This window comes from Bos javanicus, chromosome 15 (genome assembly GCF_032452875.1).
Source record: "Bos javanicus breed banteng chromosome 15, ARS-OSU_banteng_1.0, whole genome shotgun sequence".
Classification (NCBI taxonomy): domain Eukaryota; kingdom Metazoa; phylum Chordata; class Mammalia; order Artiodactyla; family Bovidae; genus Bos; species Bos javanicus.
In genome coordinates this window covers 66,073,111-66,092,267 of record NC_083882.1, presented here as the reverse complement: position 1 = coordinate 66,092,267, position 19,157 = coordinate 66,073,111, and the positions used below count along the sequence as shown (strand labels likewise).

General features: G+C 45.7%; 1 protein-coding gene across 3 annotated transcripts in view; it reads left to right on the top strand.

The window, feature by feature from the left end:
* The window catches only part of SLC1A2 (solute carrier family 1 member 2), a 168,946-nt gene that overhangs the window by 52,651 nt on the left and 97,138 nt on the right, over positions 1–19,157 (top strand). Inside the window, exon 1 of one of the 3 annotated variants that reach the window (XM_061381135.1) lies at positions 3,219–3,684. The exons of 1 other annotated variant lie outside the window; for it this stretch is intronic. In XM_061381135.1, coding sequence (XP_061237119.1) covers positions 3,635–3,684 — 50 coding nt within the window. In that variant the 5' untranslated portion in view covers positions 3,219–3,634. Of the gene's footprint in view, positions 1–3,218; positions 3,685–19,157 lie in introns of those variants that run through there. One more of the 3 variants, XM_061381133.1, reaches the window with a different exon arrangement.

The following is a 19,157-nucleotide window of genomic DNA, read 5'->3' as shown; positions in this document are numbered from 1 at the left end:
CGGTAAGTGATACCATGTGTAGAAGTTAAATATAATCTTTGATGATGGTGGAGACTTGGGAATGCTGTAATAATTGATGCTGGAAATGCTGACTTCAGAGCCTTCTCACACTCAGGCCAGATTGCAGGACTGTAATTGAATCTGCTTTACCTTGTGATAACAAAGCATTCTGAGTGCATAGGGACTTGGGTTCCAGCCCTCTTCTGTCCATCCACCAGCTGTGAACTTTTCTGACTCCCTCCCCATTTTCTCATCTATAAAATGGGTATAATACCTACGTTATGGGTCTGTCTTGAGGACTAAATCATGCTAAACTCTCAGCCCTGTACCTGGCATGTAGTATGAGAACAATAAGTGACAGTTAATTACCATAAATATTATGAAATAGGCTGAATTTACATAATAATAGCTAACTTTGAATGAGAGTGTATTCTGCTCCAGGAACCAGCACAAGGGCCTGTCTGTCACAACAGGTATTATGATTGCTCTCTCCATTTTACACAGGAAGAGGCCAAGGCATGAAGTAATGTGTACGGTGGGTGAATGGTACTCAGATGGCAGCAGATGTCTGAACAAGCAGTCTCTTTGCTGGATGATTTGGTACTTAGCATTTCTCCTTAACTTTTTGAAAAGAAATCAAGGGCTTGGTTATAAAGTTACTTTCACCAAAGTTTTAGAGCCAGTGTAGCAACTTTTGAATAAATGAACTTTTCTCACTGTTGACTGAAGGTCCTTAATGCAGTTATAGAATATTAATAAGAAAGTGAGTGAGCAGAGACTTATTTTTAACCACAGTATCTGTGCTGGCCTCTCAGTGAGAGTCTACTGGGGTAGATGATGAATCACCCAGTGCTGACCCCTTCCAGAAATGTCTGTGAGAGGAACACAGAGGGAAACTTGCAGCTGCTTAATGCTCCCCCTCCCCAGTCCCCACCCCCAGGCTATTAAAAAAAAAATGCTGAAAGTGTGTCAGCCTCCAGGATACCAGGTCCAGAACAGGAGGGGGTTTGTCTTCTCTCCCTTTGTGACAGGGACACATATGGTGTTCTTGGCGTTATGGGGAGCAGAATGTGTTCCAAGGACTGCTTTTAAATCTAGCCTCCCACCGTGTGCCAGCGGTGGAAATCAGCGTAGGGTCCCAGTGTCTGGGGGAATACCCTTCTTCTCCTATACGCTTGTTTCTGGCTGAGCTCTCATCTTTGATGGCCTCTCCTTGTAGGAACAGAATATACAGCTCAGTGAGGGCATGGAGCTGGTGTGCCATACGTAGTTCTGTGTCCTGAACCCACTGGAGGAGCTCCAACAAGAAAGAGTCAGTGAGTGAAAGGTGCGGATGCTCCTTCTTTCCCAATACCACCTGTACGTGCCTGGACTACACTTTCGCCTTTGTTTCTCCCATCTTGGGCTCAGGTCCAGACTCCAGTCCTTGCCAGCCACGTGTTCTGGAGTAGATTACTTCCCCTGTTTATGCCCCGCCAGTAAGATGGCATGTGTGTGTGCTCAGTCATGTCTGGCTCTTTGCGACCCCATGGACTGTAGCCAGCCAGGCTCCTCTGTCCATGGAATTTTCCAAGCAAGAATACTGGAATGGATTGCCATTTCCTTCTCCAGGGGATCTTCTTGACCCAGGGATTGAACTTGTGTCTCTTGTGTCTCCTGCGCTGACAGGCGGATTCCTTACTGCTGGCGCCACCGGGGAAGCCCATCGGTAAGGTGGAGCGAATAATAATTCCATGCAGAGGGAGGCTGCAGGAAGTCAGTCTAAAGTACTTGGCTTGTAGAAAGTACTCTTGGTGGTAGTTCTTTTGCTTATCATTTCGAGATGGAGCTGGATCCGTTGGCGGTATCCTTGGGTGGGGGAGAGGGACTGGCATCCTAGAATTCCCCAAGCCTTCCCTTGGAGGGATAGTAAGGTGCCCTCAGGTTCTGTATTCCAGATGATGTTTGACACCCTCTGGTGAGCCCATGTTTTCCAAATGACAAAAACCATGGCAGCCTAGAGAAAGAGGCATCTGCAGCAGCTTTGCCCGGGCTCCAGCTGGCCCCCTTTCCTCACTGCCAGGTAGCACCTGCTGTCTGCCTCCTACTCAGATGTGCGTGGGTTGGTGGCAACCCCAGAACGTCTGGGGCAGAATGTGAATGCCACTCGGACTGTGCCTGACTATGTGATTGGCTGGTTGTTTTCTCTGAACAAGTCCCCCCAAAATGTTTTTACTCTCCATGCCTCACCCACACCCATTCCTGCCTCCTCCACTTTCTATTCTTTCTTGAATATGCGTGCTTCACACTACCCCTTCTCTAGAGAGACAGTCAGCTCCCCCAGGGAGAGGCAGGGTCATGTAGTGGGTCTGGGCTCAGGCTCAGGAGTCCAAACTTGGAGGGTGTGGATCCCAGCTCTTCCGTGGAGCTGCTGTGTGAACATGGGCAAGTTACTCAGCTTCTCTGTGCGTTCTCCTGGTCTATAAATGAGAATAATAGCAGTGCCTACCTGACAGGGTCTTTGAGAGATTTAAACAAGCCAAGCTCATGTAAAGCACACAGAATGTGCTTTGACACATGGTGAGTCTTCAGTGAAGCTTGGCTGATACAAGATCTTACAGTGACAAGAGGTAGCAAAAGGGGATGGTGATGCTTCAACCATAAGAGCTTGCGTGTAGTCAGGCTGCCGAGGGGATCTGGGATCGAAAATCCAGTTGGCTGTGGATTTGCCATGGATTCTTTAAAAAATTTTTTCTTTACTTATTTATTTGACTGTGTTGAGTCTTAGTTGTGGTGCATGGGCTTAGTTGCCCTGCGGCAAGCAGAATCTTCCCGGACCTGGGATCAGGTCCCCTGCATTGCAAGGTGGATTCTTTACCACTGGGCCACCAGGAAATTCCTTGCCATGGATTCTAATGGCAACTTTCAATCGTGAAATTGTTCAAAGGACCTTAAGGGCTCATGAAGTGAAAGTGTTAATTACTCAGCTGTGTCTGACTCTTTGTGACCCCATGGACTGTAACCTGCCAGGCTCCTCTGTCTAAGGAATTCTCCAGGCAAGAATACTGGAGTGGGTTGCCATTCCCTTCTCCAGGGAATCTTCCTGACCCAGGGATTGAACCCAGGTCTCCTGCATTGCTGGCAGATTCTTTCCTGTCTGAGCCACCAGGGAAGCCCAAGGGCTCATAAAGGCAATGGCTAATGTGCTTCTGTAACCTGATGAATCCAGGTTAAATGTCAGGGAGTGAGGCTGCCCGGGAATGAGTGGTTAATGATCACAGTGGGTGTACGGCTAGTAATGGAGGAATGAGAGTAAGTGCCAAGGAAGGATAGTGTGGTAACAGTGACTGGGGCTTGCCAGCTAGCTGCTGGGCTCGCTGGGTAAAAAGTCACAAAACCCTGAGAGGAAAGAGGTGTAGTTCTTGCTTATGGAAAGGAGAGGGACATCAGAGGTCTAAGATGATCCTGTCAAGTTCTCAAACTCCAGTAATTACACAATGTTCAAACAGTGCCCTTGGTGCTTTTCAGCCAAAGTATACACTCAGTAGGACAGTTTGTTACTTCTGTGACGTCGGGACACCGGCTAGGTAAACTTTAAAGCACCTGACCGATCTTCCTGCAAGGTACAGCAGCACCGAGATGCAAGACAGAACTCATGCCCGCGCTACGGGGCCAGCGCATTCCTGGAGACGAGAGCATGGTCAGGTCAGGAGTCTTGGGATGGGGTGGGGCTGGGCTGTGCGGGGCGATGAGAAGGGAAGAATCACTTTATATTCCTGGAGGAAAAGAGAAGTGACAGGTGGAACAATGGGTTATTATAGCACACTCATTGAAGCCTGTTTCGGTATCTGGCAAAGACACTTGCTTTCCCCAGGGGTTGAGGTAATGTGCTTCCTTCTGTGAACCAAGTCCTTCGTGGAAATGTAGAGGTGTCAAGAAAGGAGTGAAAATTGGGAAATGTAATCTGCTCATCAGAAAACAACTGGTTCTGAAATGTTTCAGACTGGTGAAGAAAATGTGTGGTCCCTTCACCCTGATGCCTAGCGATGAACCAGGCACATGGTTCCCTTCCCAATGAGTGTGTGTTGAATGAATGAATGAATGATATTCATACGTTTTCATATAGACGTGTTCTCCTTTAGTTGTTGTTTAGTCGCTAAGTCATTTCTGACTCTTTTTGTAACCCTGTGGCCTGTAGCCCACCAGGCTCCTCTGTCCATAGATGACTGCTTACGTAACATATTAATAAGGTGTTTAGTGATGACTTGGAAAAACTGTACCTTGTACTAAAATCATCATCTGTGATTGCATCTTAAAGAACTTAAGCACCCAGATGTGAGCCATAGTCCTTAATGAGGATGTCACTTGCACTGAATCCCGGATTCTAGAGGTGCGAATGTTAGCATTTTCAGCAATCGTTGCTGAAGGAACTGGTCCAGATAAAAGCCTATGCGTCTCAGCTCTGCCGTTTACCTGGTGTGTGATAAGTGTATTTCCCTGTGCAAGCAGGTACCCGGTGCGATTTCATTGAGACTGTGTTGTCAGTCAACCCTGTTGCAAAAGCTCTTCAGTCCAAAGATTTAAAAGCAAAAGTGTTTAAGTGGTATTGCTCTGTGACCTGAACTTGGTGTGATGGGAAAGCCAGCAGGCTTGGTTTTCAGGTTGGAAAGACACTTTCTGATGTTGCTAAATACATAAGGTATTTGGTTCAGTTTTGTACTCTGGGACCCTGTTGCTGCTGCTAAGTCGCTTCAGTCGTGTCCGACTCTGCGACCCCAGAGACTGCAGCCCACCAGGCTCCCCCATTCCTGGGATTCTCCAGGCAAGAACACTGGAGTGGGTTGCCATTTCCTTCTCCAATGCATGAAAGTGAAAAGTGAAAGTGAAGTAGCTCAGTTGTGTCCAACTCTTAGCGACCCCATGGACTGAAGCCTACCAGGCTCCTCCGCCCATGGGATTTTCCAGGCAAGAGTACTGGAGTGGGGTGCCATTGCCTTCTCCGGGGACCCTGTTAGCATTTCTTATCTCTCTTGCAGCACAAAGTGTAGGTGTTACAAAGACCACCAGCACCTCCTGTCATTTTTCCTCTTCCAATCGCTCCTCTTCAATTCCCTCCATAATTGGGAAGAAATGGCTGTAGTTCATTTGTTAAGTGTATCTATCGAGTGTTATCAGTTTTGGGCTCAGTTTTAGGGTTTACTAAATTGGGATGGTACTCAAATACTCTATCCTTTTATACATTGATTTGTATTTGCTTAAGTCCGAAAAGATGTTTTAAAAAGTCTAGTGAAGAAGAAATTGCTGATAGCCATCATTCAGGAAATCAAAAAGAGATCAGTGTGGAAAGGTCAGATTTTGAGCAAGGACTCTCTGTATGCGTTTGACACTACCAAGTTGTGAAAAACCTATGATTTTCATTTTTTTACATTCATTCAAATGATTTATTCTGTTCATATTTTGGCTTATTTCTCCTCACTGCTTTAAACTAATTTCTTAAAGTTCATTTGTTCATAGTTTCATTTTAAAGGATATTAATGTTATGACTATAAAAGTTCTATATGCATACTATAACCAATGGTTAAAATTTTTTTAAGTATAAATAAGGGGGCAGAATCACCTGTAATTCCTTCAACCAGAGATAATCGCTATTCAAATGTATCTTTTTCTAGTCATAATGTAGGATAATATTTGGGACCATGTTTTATATCTTCAGTCTTATATCTGTTTTTTAGATTATCCCCCTCCATCATTTTTTTTTTTAAGTAAGGGAACTCAAGTCATTATACTGTAAATTCCTGTTCTGAAGTCCCTTCTACTCCTAGTGATTACTCTTGAGTCCACTCTTGTCTTGTGTGGGCTGTGTGAAGGGCCTGCTCTATGTCCAGCTGCATGGACAGGCACGAGGTTGACAAACGGAAACATGGATAAGAAATTACATCTTTTAATGGCGCTGTCATACTTCACTGCTGCTGTGGCATTGTTTGCTTCACCTTTCAGAGAGAAGGAACTGAGTTGTTTCTGATTTTCTTATTATCTACATAGTGCTACAAGTAATCACCTTTGTCTGAATTGAATTCACTTTTCTTGGACATTGTTCCCAAGATGGGGTTGCCAGGCCCATGAATATAACCAGACTTATAATATTTGCTACCTCTTTACAGTGTTACTTAATCCAATTAATACTGCCACCTGTGATGTCCAAATGCCCTTGTTTGCAGAAAGCCCACTCCTGTCCAATCTAAGTCATTATATTTGTTGGGTTTCTCTGGTGACTCAGTGGTAAAGAACCTGCCTGCCGATATAGGAGACCCGGCTTCGATCCTTGGAGTCAGGAAGATCCCCTGGAGAAGGGAATGGTGACCTACTCCAGTATTCTTGCCTCGGAAACCCGATGGACAGAGGAACCTGGCAGGCTGCAGTCTGTGGGGTCTCAAAAGAGTCAGACACGACTGAATCTGACACAACAACAATTTATATTTGCTGCCTTAATAGGGATCTAAAATTAAGTGAAACAGACTTGAATTTACTTTTTGAAACTCTTACCTTTTTGTCACCAGAGGTACATATAATGCTTGCCAAAAACGTGAAATGAGTTTGTTAATTATTACCTAAACAATACTTTAAAACATATAATGTATTATTAAAAACTTAGTTTCTACTAAGTAATAAAATTAGCATAAGGACGTAATGTTTGGGAAAAGTTCTGAAAGAAAAGACTTGCTTCCATTTTCATTTTCCCTCATTTTTCTTTGTCTTCTCACCAAATTCTCAGAAATTTTACCATTCTCAATGCCATTCACCTGCTTGCCCTAAATGTTTCAAGCAAGCCTAAGCAATAAGAGAAGTGATATTCTAGACCTTCAGAACCAATTTCCTTTCAAGTGGTGGAAAAGGGTCCTTGGATTTCCTTGCCTTGGAAAGAAAAGATGCCATGAGTTCTTGACCCAAAGAGGCTGTCCTAGAATGCACCCCCTCTCTGCTCACATCCGAACCAAAGGCATTCTGCCCAGAACTCCAGGTGAGCCCTGGTCACTGCCTGGAGTCTTAATCTTAGCAAACACACAGTCATAACATTTGGCTAGAGAAGCACATAAATATGAGCGGATTCTCTCCAAATGAACCTTTCTACTCTCCAGGGACACCAGTGGGGTGGAAGACCTTATCCCTGTACATTTATAAGACAAAGCAACACAAGCCCCTAATATCCTTGTTAAAAATCAATTAGTAATATTGTGTGGGTTGGTTGTAGGTTTGTGAGTATGAATTTGGAAAAAAAAGTTACAGGCTCCCTCAGTTTGGTCTGCTTGATGGCACTCAACCATCAAGTTGAATTCAAGAACATCCAGAGTGTAAACATCCAAAGAGTACAAGGCTCTTGAGGCTTTAGAATCACCATGGCTGGATATCTTACAACTCACTCGGAAGACTAAAACAGCTGCTGTGAGGCTGTGCATTTCACATGATTACTTTCACGTGATTATTTTACGTACCATCTAAAGAGAAAAAACAGCTCTGTAGTGAGCAGTGCTGTGATCATCCCCTGCCACTCTCTGTCTGAGAAAACCGAGCAGAGTTACCTTCCCATATCCAGTGAGATAGTCAGCCAAGGTGCTGAGTCTCTGCCTGTAACTGACCTCACTTACTCCAGAGTCATGTGTTGACCAATCCCCACTGATCTGCCGCACCTATGCAGTCAGACAAGACGGTCAGCAGGCAGGACCCATGGGTGCTGCCCTCCCATTGAGCCGCCGAATGCCCCCAGGTGCTAATCACCAGAAAAGGGGCCAGTTATGGGAGAGAATAGAAAAGGGGCCATGGAGATGAAGAGGGTGGAAGTGCAACAGGAGGGCATTGAGGGCCAAAAGGAGGAGGAGGAGGGCAGCCCACCATGGTTGGCATCATCACAGACCCTCTGCATACTCGCTGTTTTTCATCCTAAGAATAAAGTCTGTGCTTTGAACTTTTCTTCCAATGAGGGGGAGGACTGTGACTTCCCACTGGGTGAGAGAGCCTGCTGCAAGGCAGGAATCCTCTGAAGGCTTGTGTTTTGTCTTTGACATTCAAGCACATTTTACACCATCTTCTATCATATCTCTGTGTTTATTTCTGTATGTTATATTATTTTAAATTACCATTTAAATGATTCTAGTATGCAATCATTTATGAGTTTCCATTGATTTCAAAACACCACATGGATGGGGAGGGAACTACATTAATTAAAAGGCACATTCCATTTTCAGAAATATTGAAATATGGGGACAAGGTGTACCTTAGAATGAAGACATTGAGCAAATTCTGAGTGAAATCGCCGCTCCTGGAAGCTGTGTCATGTTTCTGGTGGGGCTGAGTCTGTCTTCTGGTATATGTTTGTGTACATGTAGGGGCAGACAAGTACCTTGGTATCTAATGCACAACCTTAGATGTGTTGTGGGGTGGGGGTGGGGAGTGTGTTGGGTTTGGGGCTGAGAGGTGTAAGGAATTGCCCAGTGCCCATTCTGGATTCTTTTCTGTCATCCCTTAGGACAGAGTTCCTAGACCTTGGCAATGTTGGCATTTGGAGCCAATTAACCCTGTTTGGGGAGATGTTTAGCAGCATGCCTGGCCTCTGTCCATGAAGAGCATCCCTTGTCCCTGGTTGTAGCAACCAAAAATGTCTACAGATGCTACAGAATTGCCCCTGCTTAAGAGCCGCTGCATTAAGGCCAAAGAGAAGCTCCCAAAGCAGTGTACCAATACAGAGTATTAGGGAAGAGTATTTCTGTTCTTGGGGAAGAGTATTGTGATTAAGAACAAAGTTTCTGAAGTTCGGCTGAGATTTTCAAAACCCACTTACTCTGTCATTTTGGGCAGATAACCGCACTTTTGGGGGCCTCAGTTTCTTTACCTGTCAAATGGGGATAACAGTAGCACCTACCTCTGTGACCTCCTGGGATCATTGTGGGCATGAAATGCTTGGAAGGAAACCTGGAGTAAGTGCTTTGGACATATCAGCTACCATTACTATCAATGGTATTGTTGTTGCTATTATTATTGAGGGTCCTTTGGCCACCCCCACCGGCTGGGATAATCACTGGCCATCTCTCGCCTGCAGGCTCCCGCCTCCTGATCCTGTCGATAGGGCTTCTCACTCCCTGATCAAGCTCTTCACTTTTCCTGCTTAGGTCCATCCTCTCTCACCCCCTGAATTCTCATTTACTTCTGCAGCGCTGTTTACCATCGCATTAGCCCACTCATTCCCAGCCTAATCCTTGGAGTGAAAAGTGTGCATTATGTTTATTACAAAATAAGAGCAACTTGCCTTCTTTCTCCTACCCTCTCCCTTCTCTCTCCCTCTCTCTCCGTCTCGGGTTTGGTGCAGCTCCTTCTGACATATTTTTATCAATCTAAATGGAGATGATACTATTAGGAAGTGAAAGAGAAAAAATTGTACCAGTCCTTTGGAGAAGCACGCTGGAACCTAGCTGTTTCCTCCACCATTGGAATGGCTTCTAGAAGGACAACCTTGGCACCAGGACAGGATAAAAATGCCTCATCTCTGTGACCTCTGAGGATCGGCCAAGGCAAGAGTGGATAAAGAGCTAACCTACTCCATCTGCCAGCCAAAAATAGGCTGACTGCGTCACAGGGCTTTTGGTCATTAAACCTTTCCTCTGCAGCAGTCTGTGGTTCCAACTGGAACAGGGCCAGGGACGGGTTAAGGTAATTCACTCCTAACCCTGAAATACCTCTCCTTGCATCAGAGGCAGCCTTGGAAATTGAGTAGTGCTACATGAGGGTGTAAATTCCTAACCAGGAATGATATATAAGCAGCCAGCTGCAGGAACATGTGCAATGAGGCTACTTATAGATTAACTATTCTTTGTCTTTTAAATAATGAAGACCTATTTTTTGGATCAATCAGTTTATTTTTTTAACTTTTGTTTCTCATTCTAAAGGTTAATTCATGTTTGTTGTAGAAGGTTTGAACATAAAGAATCAATAAGAAATTTAAATCTATCCATCATTTTACCATTACAGCCACTGGGAACATTTTGTGCCTTGTTTTTCTTGCATCTTGATGCAATGTACAGTTTTCCTAAAATTGTGATCATATGCAGTTTTCTTTCTTTTCATTTCAAAAGTACACACAAAGTACTCACAATGATACTGCATCTCAGATTCAATTCAAGTGTTAGCCGCTTCAGTTCAGTTCAGTTCAGTCAGTCGTGTTCGACTCTTTGCGACCCCATGAATTGCAGCACGCCAGGTCTCCCTGTCCATCACCAACTCTGTAGTTCACTCAAACTCATGTCCATCGAGTCAGTGATGCCATCCAGCCATCTCATCCTCTGTCGTCCCCTTCTCCTCCTGCCCCCAATCCCTCCCAGCATCAGAGTCTTTTCCAATGAGTCAGCTCTTCACATGAGGTGGCCAAAGTACTGGAGTTTCAGCTTTAGCATCAGTCCTTCCAATGAATAACCAGGACTGATCTCCTTTAGAATGGACTGGTTGGATCTCCTTGCAGTCCAAGGGACTCTCAAGAGTCTTCTCCAACACCACAGTTCAAAAGCATCAATTCTTCAGCACTCAGCTTTCTTCCAGTCCAACTCTCACATCTGTACATGACTACTGGAAAAACCATAGCCTTGACTAGATGGACCTTTGTTGGCAAAGTAATGTCTCTGCTTTTGAATATGCTACCTAGGTTGGTCATAACTTTCCTTCCAAGGAGTAAGCGTCTTTTAATTTCATGGCTGCAGTCACCATCTGCAGTGATTTTGGAGCCCAAAAAATTAAAGTCTGACACTGTTTCCACTGTTTCCCCATCTGTTTGCCATGAAGTGGTGGGACCGGATGCCATGATCTTCATTTTCTGAATGTTGAGCTTTAAGCCAACTTTTTCACTCTTCACTTTCACTTTCATCAAGAGGGTTTTGAGTTCCTCTTCACTTTCTGCCATAAGGGTGGTGTCATCTGCATATCTGAGGTTATTGATATTTCTCCTGGCAATCTTGTTGCTTAGTCGTATCCAACTCTTTGTGACTCCATGGGCTGTAGCCCACCAGGCTCCTCTGTCCATGGAATTTTCCAGGCAAGAATACTGGAGTAGGTTGCCATTCTCTTCTCCAGAAGATCTTCTGACCCAGAGATTGAACCTGGGTACTATATCTCATGCGGTCATTAAATATATTACTTGAGAACCAGATGGATTTTGGCTTATTAACTTCCTCTTGACTGGGCTGAGTGTACATGTTAATAGGAAGAGGCTCTGGTCTGGGGAGCCACTGGAGTGTTCTTCAGACTCCACAGTCCCAGGAGGAACTGATGTGCCATCTGTGGGAGCAGAGACATGCTGGTCATTCTGGGAGGTGGGGAAGGAATGGGAGGCTGGCAAGCTGCCCTGGAGAAAGTGTGGCAGAGGGAGTGGAGTGTGGGCTCCTAAGGAAAGAACTTCTGGGTTGTATTCTGTCTGTGCCACCAATCATTTCCCTGACTTTGATTAACCTATCTCACCCTCTAAACCTCAGTATTCCCATCTATAAAATGGAACTAATGATTGTGTCTATTTCTTTGGATTACTGGGGATAGTACCTGACTCAGAGTGGGTACACAGTAGTGATCATTAGTATGCTATCATGATTAATCCCTCAAATGAAGACTGGGTCAGCCGACTCCATGCTATGAGGATAGTGGGTAGATGGGTTCACCCTGTAAGAAAATGTCTAAAAGAAAATAAAAATGTGGATTGGATTTAGTATGTTCTCCCAGAGGGGAGGTGCAGTCAAGATATAGGGTGGTCCAAAGAATGGAGTTAGGGCTCCTTCCATTATGCTTTTGAGGCCATTAGTGTAGAATGCTTCCAATGCCTGCTAGGAGGTCACCCACCCCAGAGTCTGGGTCTAGACCAGAGTCTCCAACCCCAGCCGGGTGTCCTCCTAATCAGGCTTGATGGAGCAGCTAAGAGTATCTAATACATCATGGCAACCCACTCCAGTACTCTTGCCTGGAAAATCCCATGGATGAAAGAGCCTGGAGGCTGCCGTCCATGGGGTCACTATGTCGGACACGACTGGACAACTTCACTTTCACTTTTCGCTTTCATGCATTGGAGAAGGAAATGGCAACCCCCTCCAGTGTTCTTGCCTGGAGAATCCCAGGGACGGGGAGCCTGGTGGGCTGCCGTCTATGGGGTCGCACAGAGTTGGACACGACTGAAGCAGCTTAGCAGCAGCAGCAGTTTTGTTGCTGCAGCCAACGTTAAGACTTGGAATTGACACATTGGGATGAAATCTTATCTCCCAGTGCCTTTGTGGAAGGATCGCCAGGTAGCAGGGGTTCAGGTCTGGTTCCAGTCAGGATCAAGAAAGCATCTGAGATGGTTGGAGAGACCTGGGTTTGAATCCTACTTCTGCAGTAGCTTTAGGATACTTTGGGTAAGTTTCACACACTCAATCGCTCTTTACCTTCTCACTTGATCCAAGTTAAACATCTGGACCTTGTGGGTTGATGTTGAGGATTAAAAGAGATAAAGTCTAGGACATGCTTAGCACCATGCTGGACTTGCTATAGATATTAAAAAAATGTTGATATCATCTTCCACCTTCTCACTCAGCAAGATAAAACAAGGAATAAGAGTCTCTTGGTTTCTCCATCTGTAAATAAGAAGGGTTAATAAAAGTTAATGGCTCACTCAGCCTCTAGGGTTTGGGAAATATTTGTTTTGTCCTCCGATTGTTAGTCCTAAACATCAGTAGTGAGTTTCCAGTATTTGCTGGCACATCCTGGAAGATAACCTTTGAGTGTATACCATGTGGCGAGCACTGAACTCAGCCCTTTGCATGGGTCATCCCATTCAGGGATTACATTCCATAAAGAAGAAAAACAGAGGCTCAGAGACATTATTAAGAGACTCATTCCAAGTTTCTTACTTCATAAGTGGTGGAGGTGGGATTTGTGCCTAGACCCTTGGACAAAGAATAGATCAAACCAGAGAATCCTAAAGGAAATCAACCCTGTATATTCATTGGAAGGACTGATGCTGAAGCTCCAATACTTTGGCCACCTGATGTGAAGAGCTGACTCATTGGAAAAGACCCAGATGCTAGGAAAGATTAAAGGCAGGAGGAGAAGGTGGTGGCAGAGGATGAGATGGATAAATAGCCTTACTGACTCAATGGACATGAATTTGAACAAACTCTGGGAGATAGTGAATGACAGGGAAGCCTGGCATGCTGTAGTCCATGGGATTGCAAAGAGTCAGATATAATGTAGTGACTGAACGACTCTACTTCTGGAGACCATTTTTACAACTAAAGACTTCTGTCCCCCCATTGGCAAAGATAAGTACAAAACAGACTAGAATGGCCAGTTCAGCAACTAAATTGAAGCCCCCCTGAGCCCAAGGACTGTGGGTTATCCACTCTGTCCCCTCCCAGGCAGGCAAGCAGCAAATACGAACTTGTGGAAGAATGTATGGAAAATCTAAGCATTTGAGTCAGGCTTCCTTTAAATGAAGATGTCCTGTGAACAGCAAGTGCCTTAGACACGTAACTCCACTATAAGAGAATCCAGGACTTTCCCTGGTCCCTGGGTGACTGTTCGGAGCAAAGGAGACTGAAAATCTGGAGGGGAAGGACATTCCCTCAATTTTCATTTCCCCACAAAAGGAAGGGAGGAAAGGACCAGAGATGAAGAAGACAGCTTCATAGGTTTCAAAGCAGAAAACCATCTGAATTATTGATTTCCAGGACCTGGACATTAGCTGGACAAGGTTTGGTGGTTAGCAGGCTATGTAAAGAATCTGTGTTTCTAAGGACTTATAGAAAACTGCAACTTCATCCATCATTTAATTTCTTGTTCCCGGGAATGTTGGCCTTTGATTCCCTTTGTGCTTTTGATTCCTTCCTGATTCTTCTTTTTTTTAAATTTTATTTTTATTTTGTGTATTTTTTCTTTTTTTTGACCGTGCTGGGTCTTTGTTGCTGCGTGCGGGCTTTCTCTAGCTGTGATGAACGGGAGCTACTCTTCATTGCGGTGCGCAGGCTTTTCATTGCGGTGGCTTCTCTTGTTGCAGAACTCAGGCTCTTGAGTGTGGACTTTGGTAGATATGGCGCACAGGCTTAGTCATCCCACCATGTGTGAAATCTTCCCAGACCAGGGATCGAATCCATGTCCTCTGCACTGGCAGGTGGATTCTTAACCACTGGACCCCCATGGAAGTCTCTGATTCTCCCTTTTAATGTGGCCTTGGTTTTTATCTTTATTTCATCCATATAGTGTACACCGTAATTCTGGCCTTATTCCTCACTCTCTAGGTGCTCCCATTCACATCCTGACTTCCCATTTTGCTGCCTGTGGCTCTCAGATTCACCGCCCACATGGTTCTGCCTGTTCCTGAACCTTGCCTTTCCCAGCCCGCCCCTGGGCATTTGCCCTCCCCTTCCTCTTCTGATGCACGTCTCCACTTCTCTGTCCCTAGGCAGTGTCTACCTATAGCCTTCTAGGGTCAACCCACGTCCTCCTCTGTGACTGTGTCCCAAAGTGTTTCGTCCGTCCCTTTGTCACTCCGATTGCACTGATGTGTGTGCATCTGTTCCTCTGGCACTTAACCACATGCTTCCTCTGTCCCCTCTAGCCTTTCTCCCATCTACTCAGGAAGTCTTTAAATGTCTGTCTTATTATGGTGACCCCACTACATACAAGGCACTCTGCTGAGAGCTGAGGGACAGCCAAGAGGAATATCAGGTTTGCCCATCAATAGATGCTTGAGGGAAGACACCCCAGAAATAAGTATCCATTGGCCTGACTCATGGCTGGAAGTTCTTTCACCAACAGCAGAGGAAGCCAAGGCAGGCATGCCTCTGCTTTTGACTTTCCTCATCTCTTCTCTGCAGAAGCAGATGCCTGAGGAATGCTTTAGTGTTAGCCTGGGTTCACAGTCCTACTCCTAGCGAGGTTGTGCCCATCAGTCGCAGAATCCACCAGCTATGTGAATTCAGCATCTCCCACTGGGCATCATGTGGATGCTGTTGGGTTGGGCACTTTCTCTGAATGAGAGCAGCCTCAGCTCAACCCAAGTGGAGCCCAGACCATCGCAGGGAGTACAGTCCTTGGCAGGGTCAGAATGGAAAGCTGGCTTCAGAGGGAGAGGCCCCTTCTGCCACTTCTGCATGTCTTAAAGCTCACCGCACCCAGCTTCTTTGTTGTCGTTTTTCTTAGGAATAAATGAGTGTGATAATTCATTTAATAAATATTTGCTGAGCACACCATTCTCTGATGTCCTAGTTCCTCCCTGGCACAAAGATAAATATGACTGTCTCTGCTCTAAGTCAACATCTAAGAAAGAAGGCATATGCAAATTACTCAGAGAAAGATGGCAAATATGGGCATTCCTCAGTATCGTGTCCTTGACAAACATTGCTAATCAAGCATAGAACTCACCTTGAATCTGAATTCAGTTCAGAATCCTTCTCAATACATTATTCTAGGCAGCCGCCATTATTGAATTGGGTATTGGGCAAGAGTCAACTGGCTTGTGAGCGTTCTTATCTTTGTTGTTCAGTAACTAAGTGTCCAACTCTTTGTGACCCCATGGACTGCAGCACACCAGGCTTTCCTGTCCTTTACTATCTCCCGGAGTTTGCTCAAACTCATGTCCATTGAGTCAGTGATGCCATCCAACCGTCTCATCCTTTGTTGGCCCCTCCTGCTCTCAGTCTTTCCCAGCATCTTTCCCAGGGTTTTTTCAATGAGACGGCTCTTCTCATCAGATGGCCAAAGTATGGAAGCTTCAGCATCAGTCCTTCCAGTGAATATTCAGGACTTCCAGTGAATATTCAGTGAATATTAAAGGACTGATTTCCTTTAAGATTGATTGGTTGGATCTCCTTGCTGTCCAAGGGACTCTCAAGAGTCTTCTCTAGCACCACAATTCGAAAGAATTTTAATCTTTAAGGCAGTCTAAAGGCCACTGAGATAGAGGGAGGGGACTCATTGTATTGAGTTACTGTGTCTGTCTGTTTAGTGGAAGTGCTCAAAAGTAACACTGCTTTTGGGGAAAACCCCTAAGATCACTCCTCATGACATCTTCATGCTTCCCCTGCTCTCTCATGCTCCTTTCTGCCTGTGTTTTAAGGATTCTTCTTCCTCTCTTTCCCCACAGAAGTAGTTGTGAGATTCAGCTCTCATCCTTTTTAAGGTCTTTGTTTTTGCCTGTTCTCCCACTTGGAGAGTTAATTGAAGTGGTCAATTCCCCAATCTTTATCTTCAGGTACATGTTTTTTTTTCCAAAGTCGTCTTCCTTTGGCATTGGAGCACCAGGATAACCTAAGCCTGCATTATCTTCCCTACTCCCTCCCCAGCCCCAACTTCTTGCCTCCAGAGCCTCTACTGGGATCGTCTGGGTCCACTCATGTGGAGTCAGCTATGGGGTGTCCTGCCCCCATGCCTCTCTTCTCTGCTTTGTCACATCCTAGCCAGCATCTGCAGAGAGGGCAATGGCACCCCACTCCAGTACTCTTGCCTGGAAAATCCCATGGACGGAGGAGCCTGGTCGGCTGAAGTCCATGGGGTCGCTAAGAGTCAGGCATGACTGGGCGACTTCACTTTCACTTTTCACTTTTCACTTTCCTGCATTGGAGAAGGAAATGGCAACCCACTCCAGTGTTCTTGCCTGGAGAATCCCAGGGATGGGGGAGCCTGGTGGGCTGCCATCTATGGGGGTCGCAGAAAGTCGGACACGACTGAAGTGACTTAGCAGCAGCAGCCAGCATCTGAGTCTCAACCGAACTGTCACTTCACCTGGAAAGTCATCCCCAGCTTCTTTATGATTTCCGAAGAGAACCAGGGGCTGAGATTCTTACTATCTTCCTCTTTCAGTCATTCAACAAATAGCTGCTAACTGCGTCCTAAGGATCTGCAGTGAATACGACTCGCACCCGCCCTCAAGGAGCCTGGAGTCTGGTCGCACTTCTGCTGCTAGTTGCTCTGGTTCATATGTCACACCTCTGCCATCAGACCAAACCCCTGGTGGCCACTGTGTCCCCACAGTCCTGTGTATAACCAGATGCCCCACATATCCTGGAGCGGACTGAAAGGTGGCCTCTCTCAAGTTTGACGAATATGTAGTCCTTAGGGCAGCTCAGAAAGGGTGGAGGGCTGGAGAAGAAGGAACTTGGAACATGGCGGCTGGACCCCAGAGCATTGGGAGCTGGGGCCAGGGATGGACGCCTAGAATGGAAAGCAGTTGTGGTTAAAACGCGTTAAGGATATGAGCTGGGTTTGCATTCCAGCTCTTCTGCTTAATAACTAAGAAACTTTGGCAAGTAACTTAACATATTATTGACCAGGGGATTTTTACAGAAACCTGTGGCTGACGATTTGTTATATAAGTGAATATTGTTACATCTCCAATCAATAACATTTGGGTAACAAATGTTATGTCTCTGGTCAATAAGTTGTTAATTTCTCTGTGCCTCAGTTTTCTCATCTGCACAATGGGTCTTAAAATGTCACCCTTATAGAGCGGTTATGAGGTTTAAATAAGCAAGTGCGTTTAAATGAAAATAAAGCGCTGAATACAATGCTTGGTCTACACATCGGCTATTACTTAGACTTTCCTGACAGTGGGATTTACTGGGGATTTTTAAAGTACCTTTCTGTAAACAAAGTGCATATTATTTATGTAACCTGAAAAACAGACAAAAAACTATTTTTCTAAGAGACAAGGAAAGAGTCTGGTGGGTAAGGGGGTCACAGTCATCTCCGCTAGCTCCTGCTCCTTGGCCCATGTGGAGATTTCTTGGTGCACTGCGTGTCGGGAGGTAAGTTTCAATCCCACCACCCTGCCTGTTCTCTTTGATCCCTCCTTGTCCTAAGAGTTTCACAGTGTGAGGCTCCAACCTTCCTGGATGCTGTCATGGTTTGCTCCCTAGAGTCGTTTGTTCTCATAACTTGCTTGGAGAACAGAAATGAATCACCCAAGGGTTCCCCTGCAGAGAGAATTCGCTGAGTAGTGTGGTAGCAGGGGTTCCTCAGGCCTGGGCAGAGGTCTCTGAAAGTGGGAAGGTATATGCAGTGCTAAGCAGAGGAAGGAGGGGGCCAGCTTGTGTTTGCAAAAGCAGGAGCCAAGTCCATACATTTTATGAAGTGTTTTATGGTGAAGCTGTAATTGGAACCCTGTTATTTAGCAAGAATTATGAGGTGTGATGGTCTTAACGCTGAGAGTCCTGTGGGGACCTGAGAGAAACTGGCAGGGGAAACAGAGAAGTAGGCATCGTGGAGTGGGTTGCTTGGATTCCTCACACTGCTTAAATCTGCCTATTTATTATTTTTTAAATTATTGTTATTCAGTTTTTATTCTGGGACATTCAAAACTCAACTTAGAGACAAACCAGATATATTTGACAGTTACCTACTGTCTCTCTGAAACAGAGTTGCTAAGCCTCATTGAGTGGTTCAATCCTCTTACTACCTTCTAGAGATGAAAAGTGCCCCTGGGTCACTTCCAGCTCAGAGGGCAGGGGAATGGGACCCAGTCAGTGAGCTCAGGACCCAGAAGCCCTTGCCATATATAGAGAGGGCGGTTGTCAGGCCCACGGTTGATCCCGCTCATCATTGCCCCAGCCTAATGTCTTAGTCCCCCGAGCTGAGGGATGGGCTTTCCAGGTGGCTCAGTGGTAAAGAATCTGCCTGCCAATGCAGGAGACTCGGGTTCGATCCCTGGGTCAGGAAGATACCCTGGAGAAGGAAATGGCTACTCATTCCAGTGTTCTTTCCTGGAGATTTCCATGGCCAGAGGAGCCTGGTGGGCCTACAGGCCATGGGGTCACAAAAAGTCAGACAGTACTGAGCATGCACACACAGCTGAGGGAAGGGGTTCGCGTTCCTTTGGATACCCCAGAACCTGCAGGTTGCCTGAAGAAGGGATGTGGTCTCCTCTTTGTCTCTTTTACCCCGTGAGGGATGGCCGCCATGACTCAGGCTTTTGGAGCCGTGCTGTATCCAGAGTGACAATCTTCAGTGGTTGGAGAAGGACCAGATGTTGTTCACCAGGGTCCATGAGTAAAAGGCTTCGGGGGTCTTGGATTGTAAGGAGAACGTATGTGCGTTTTCAGGGGGAAACGCCTTCAATCACATCAAACATGTACTCGACGGAATTTGCCTGTCTGTGTGAAGGTGAGGAAATCCTCCTTGCTGTT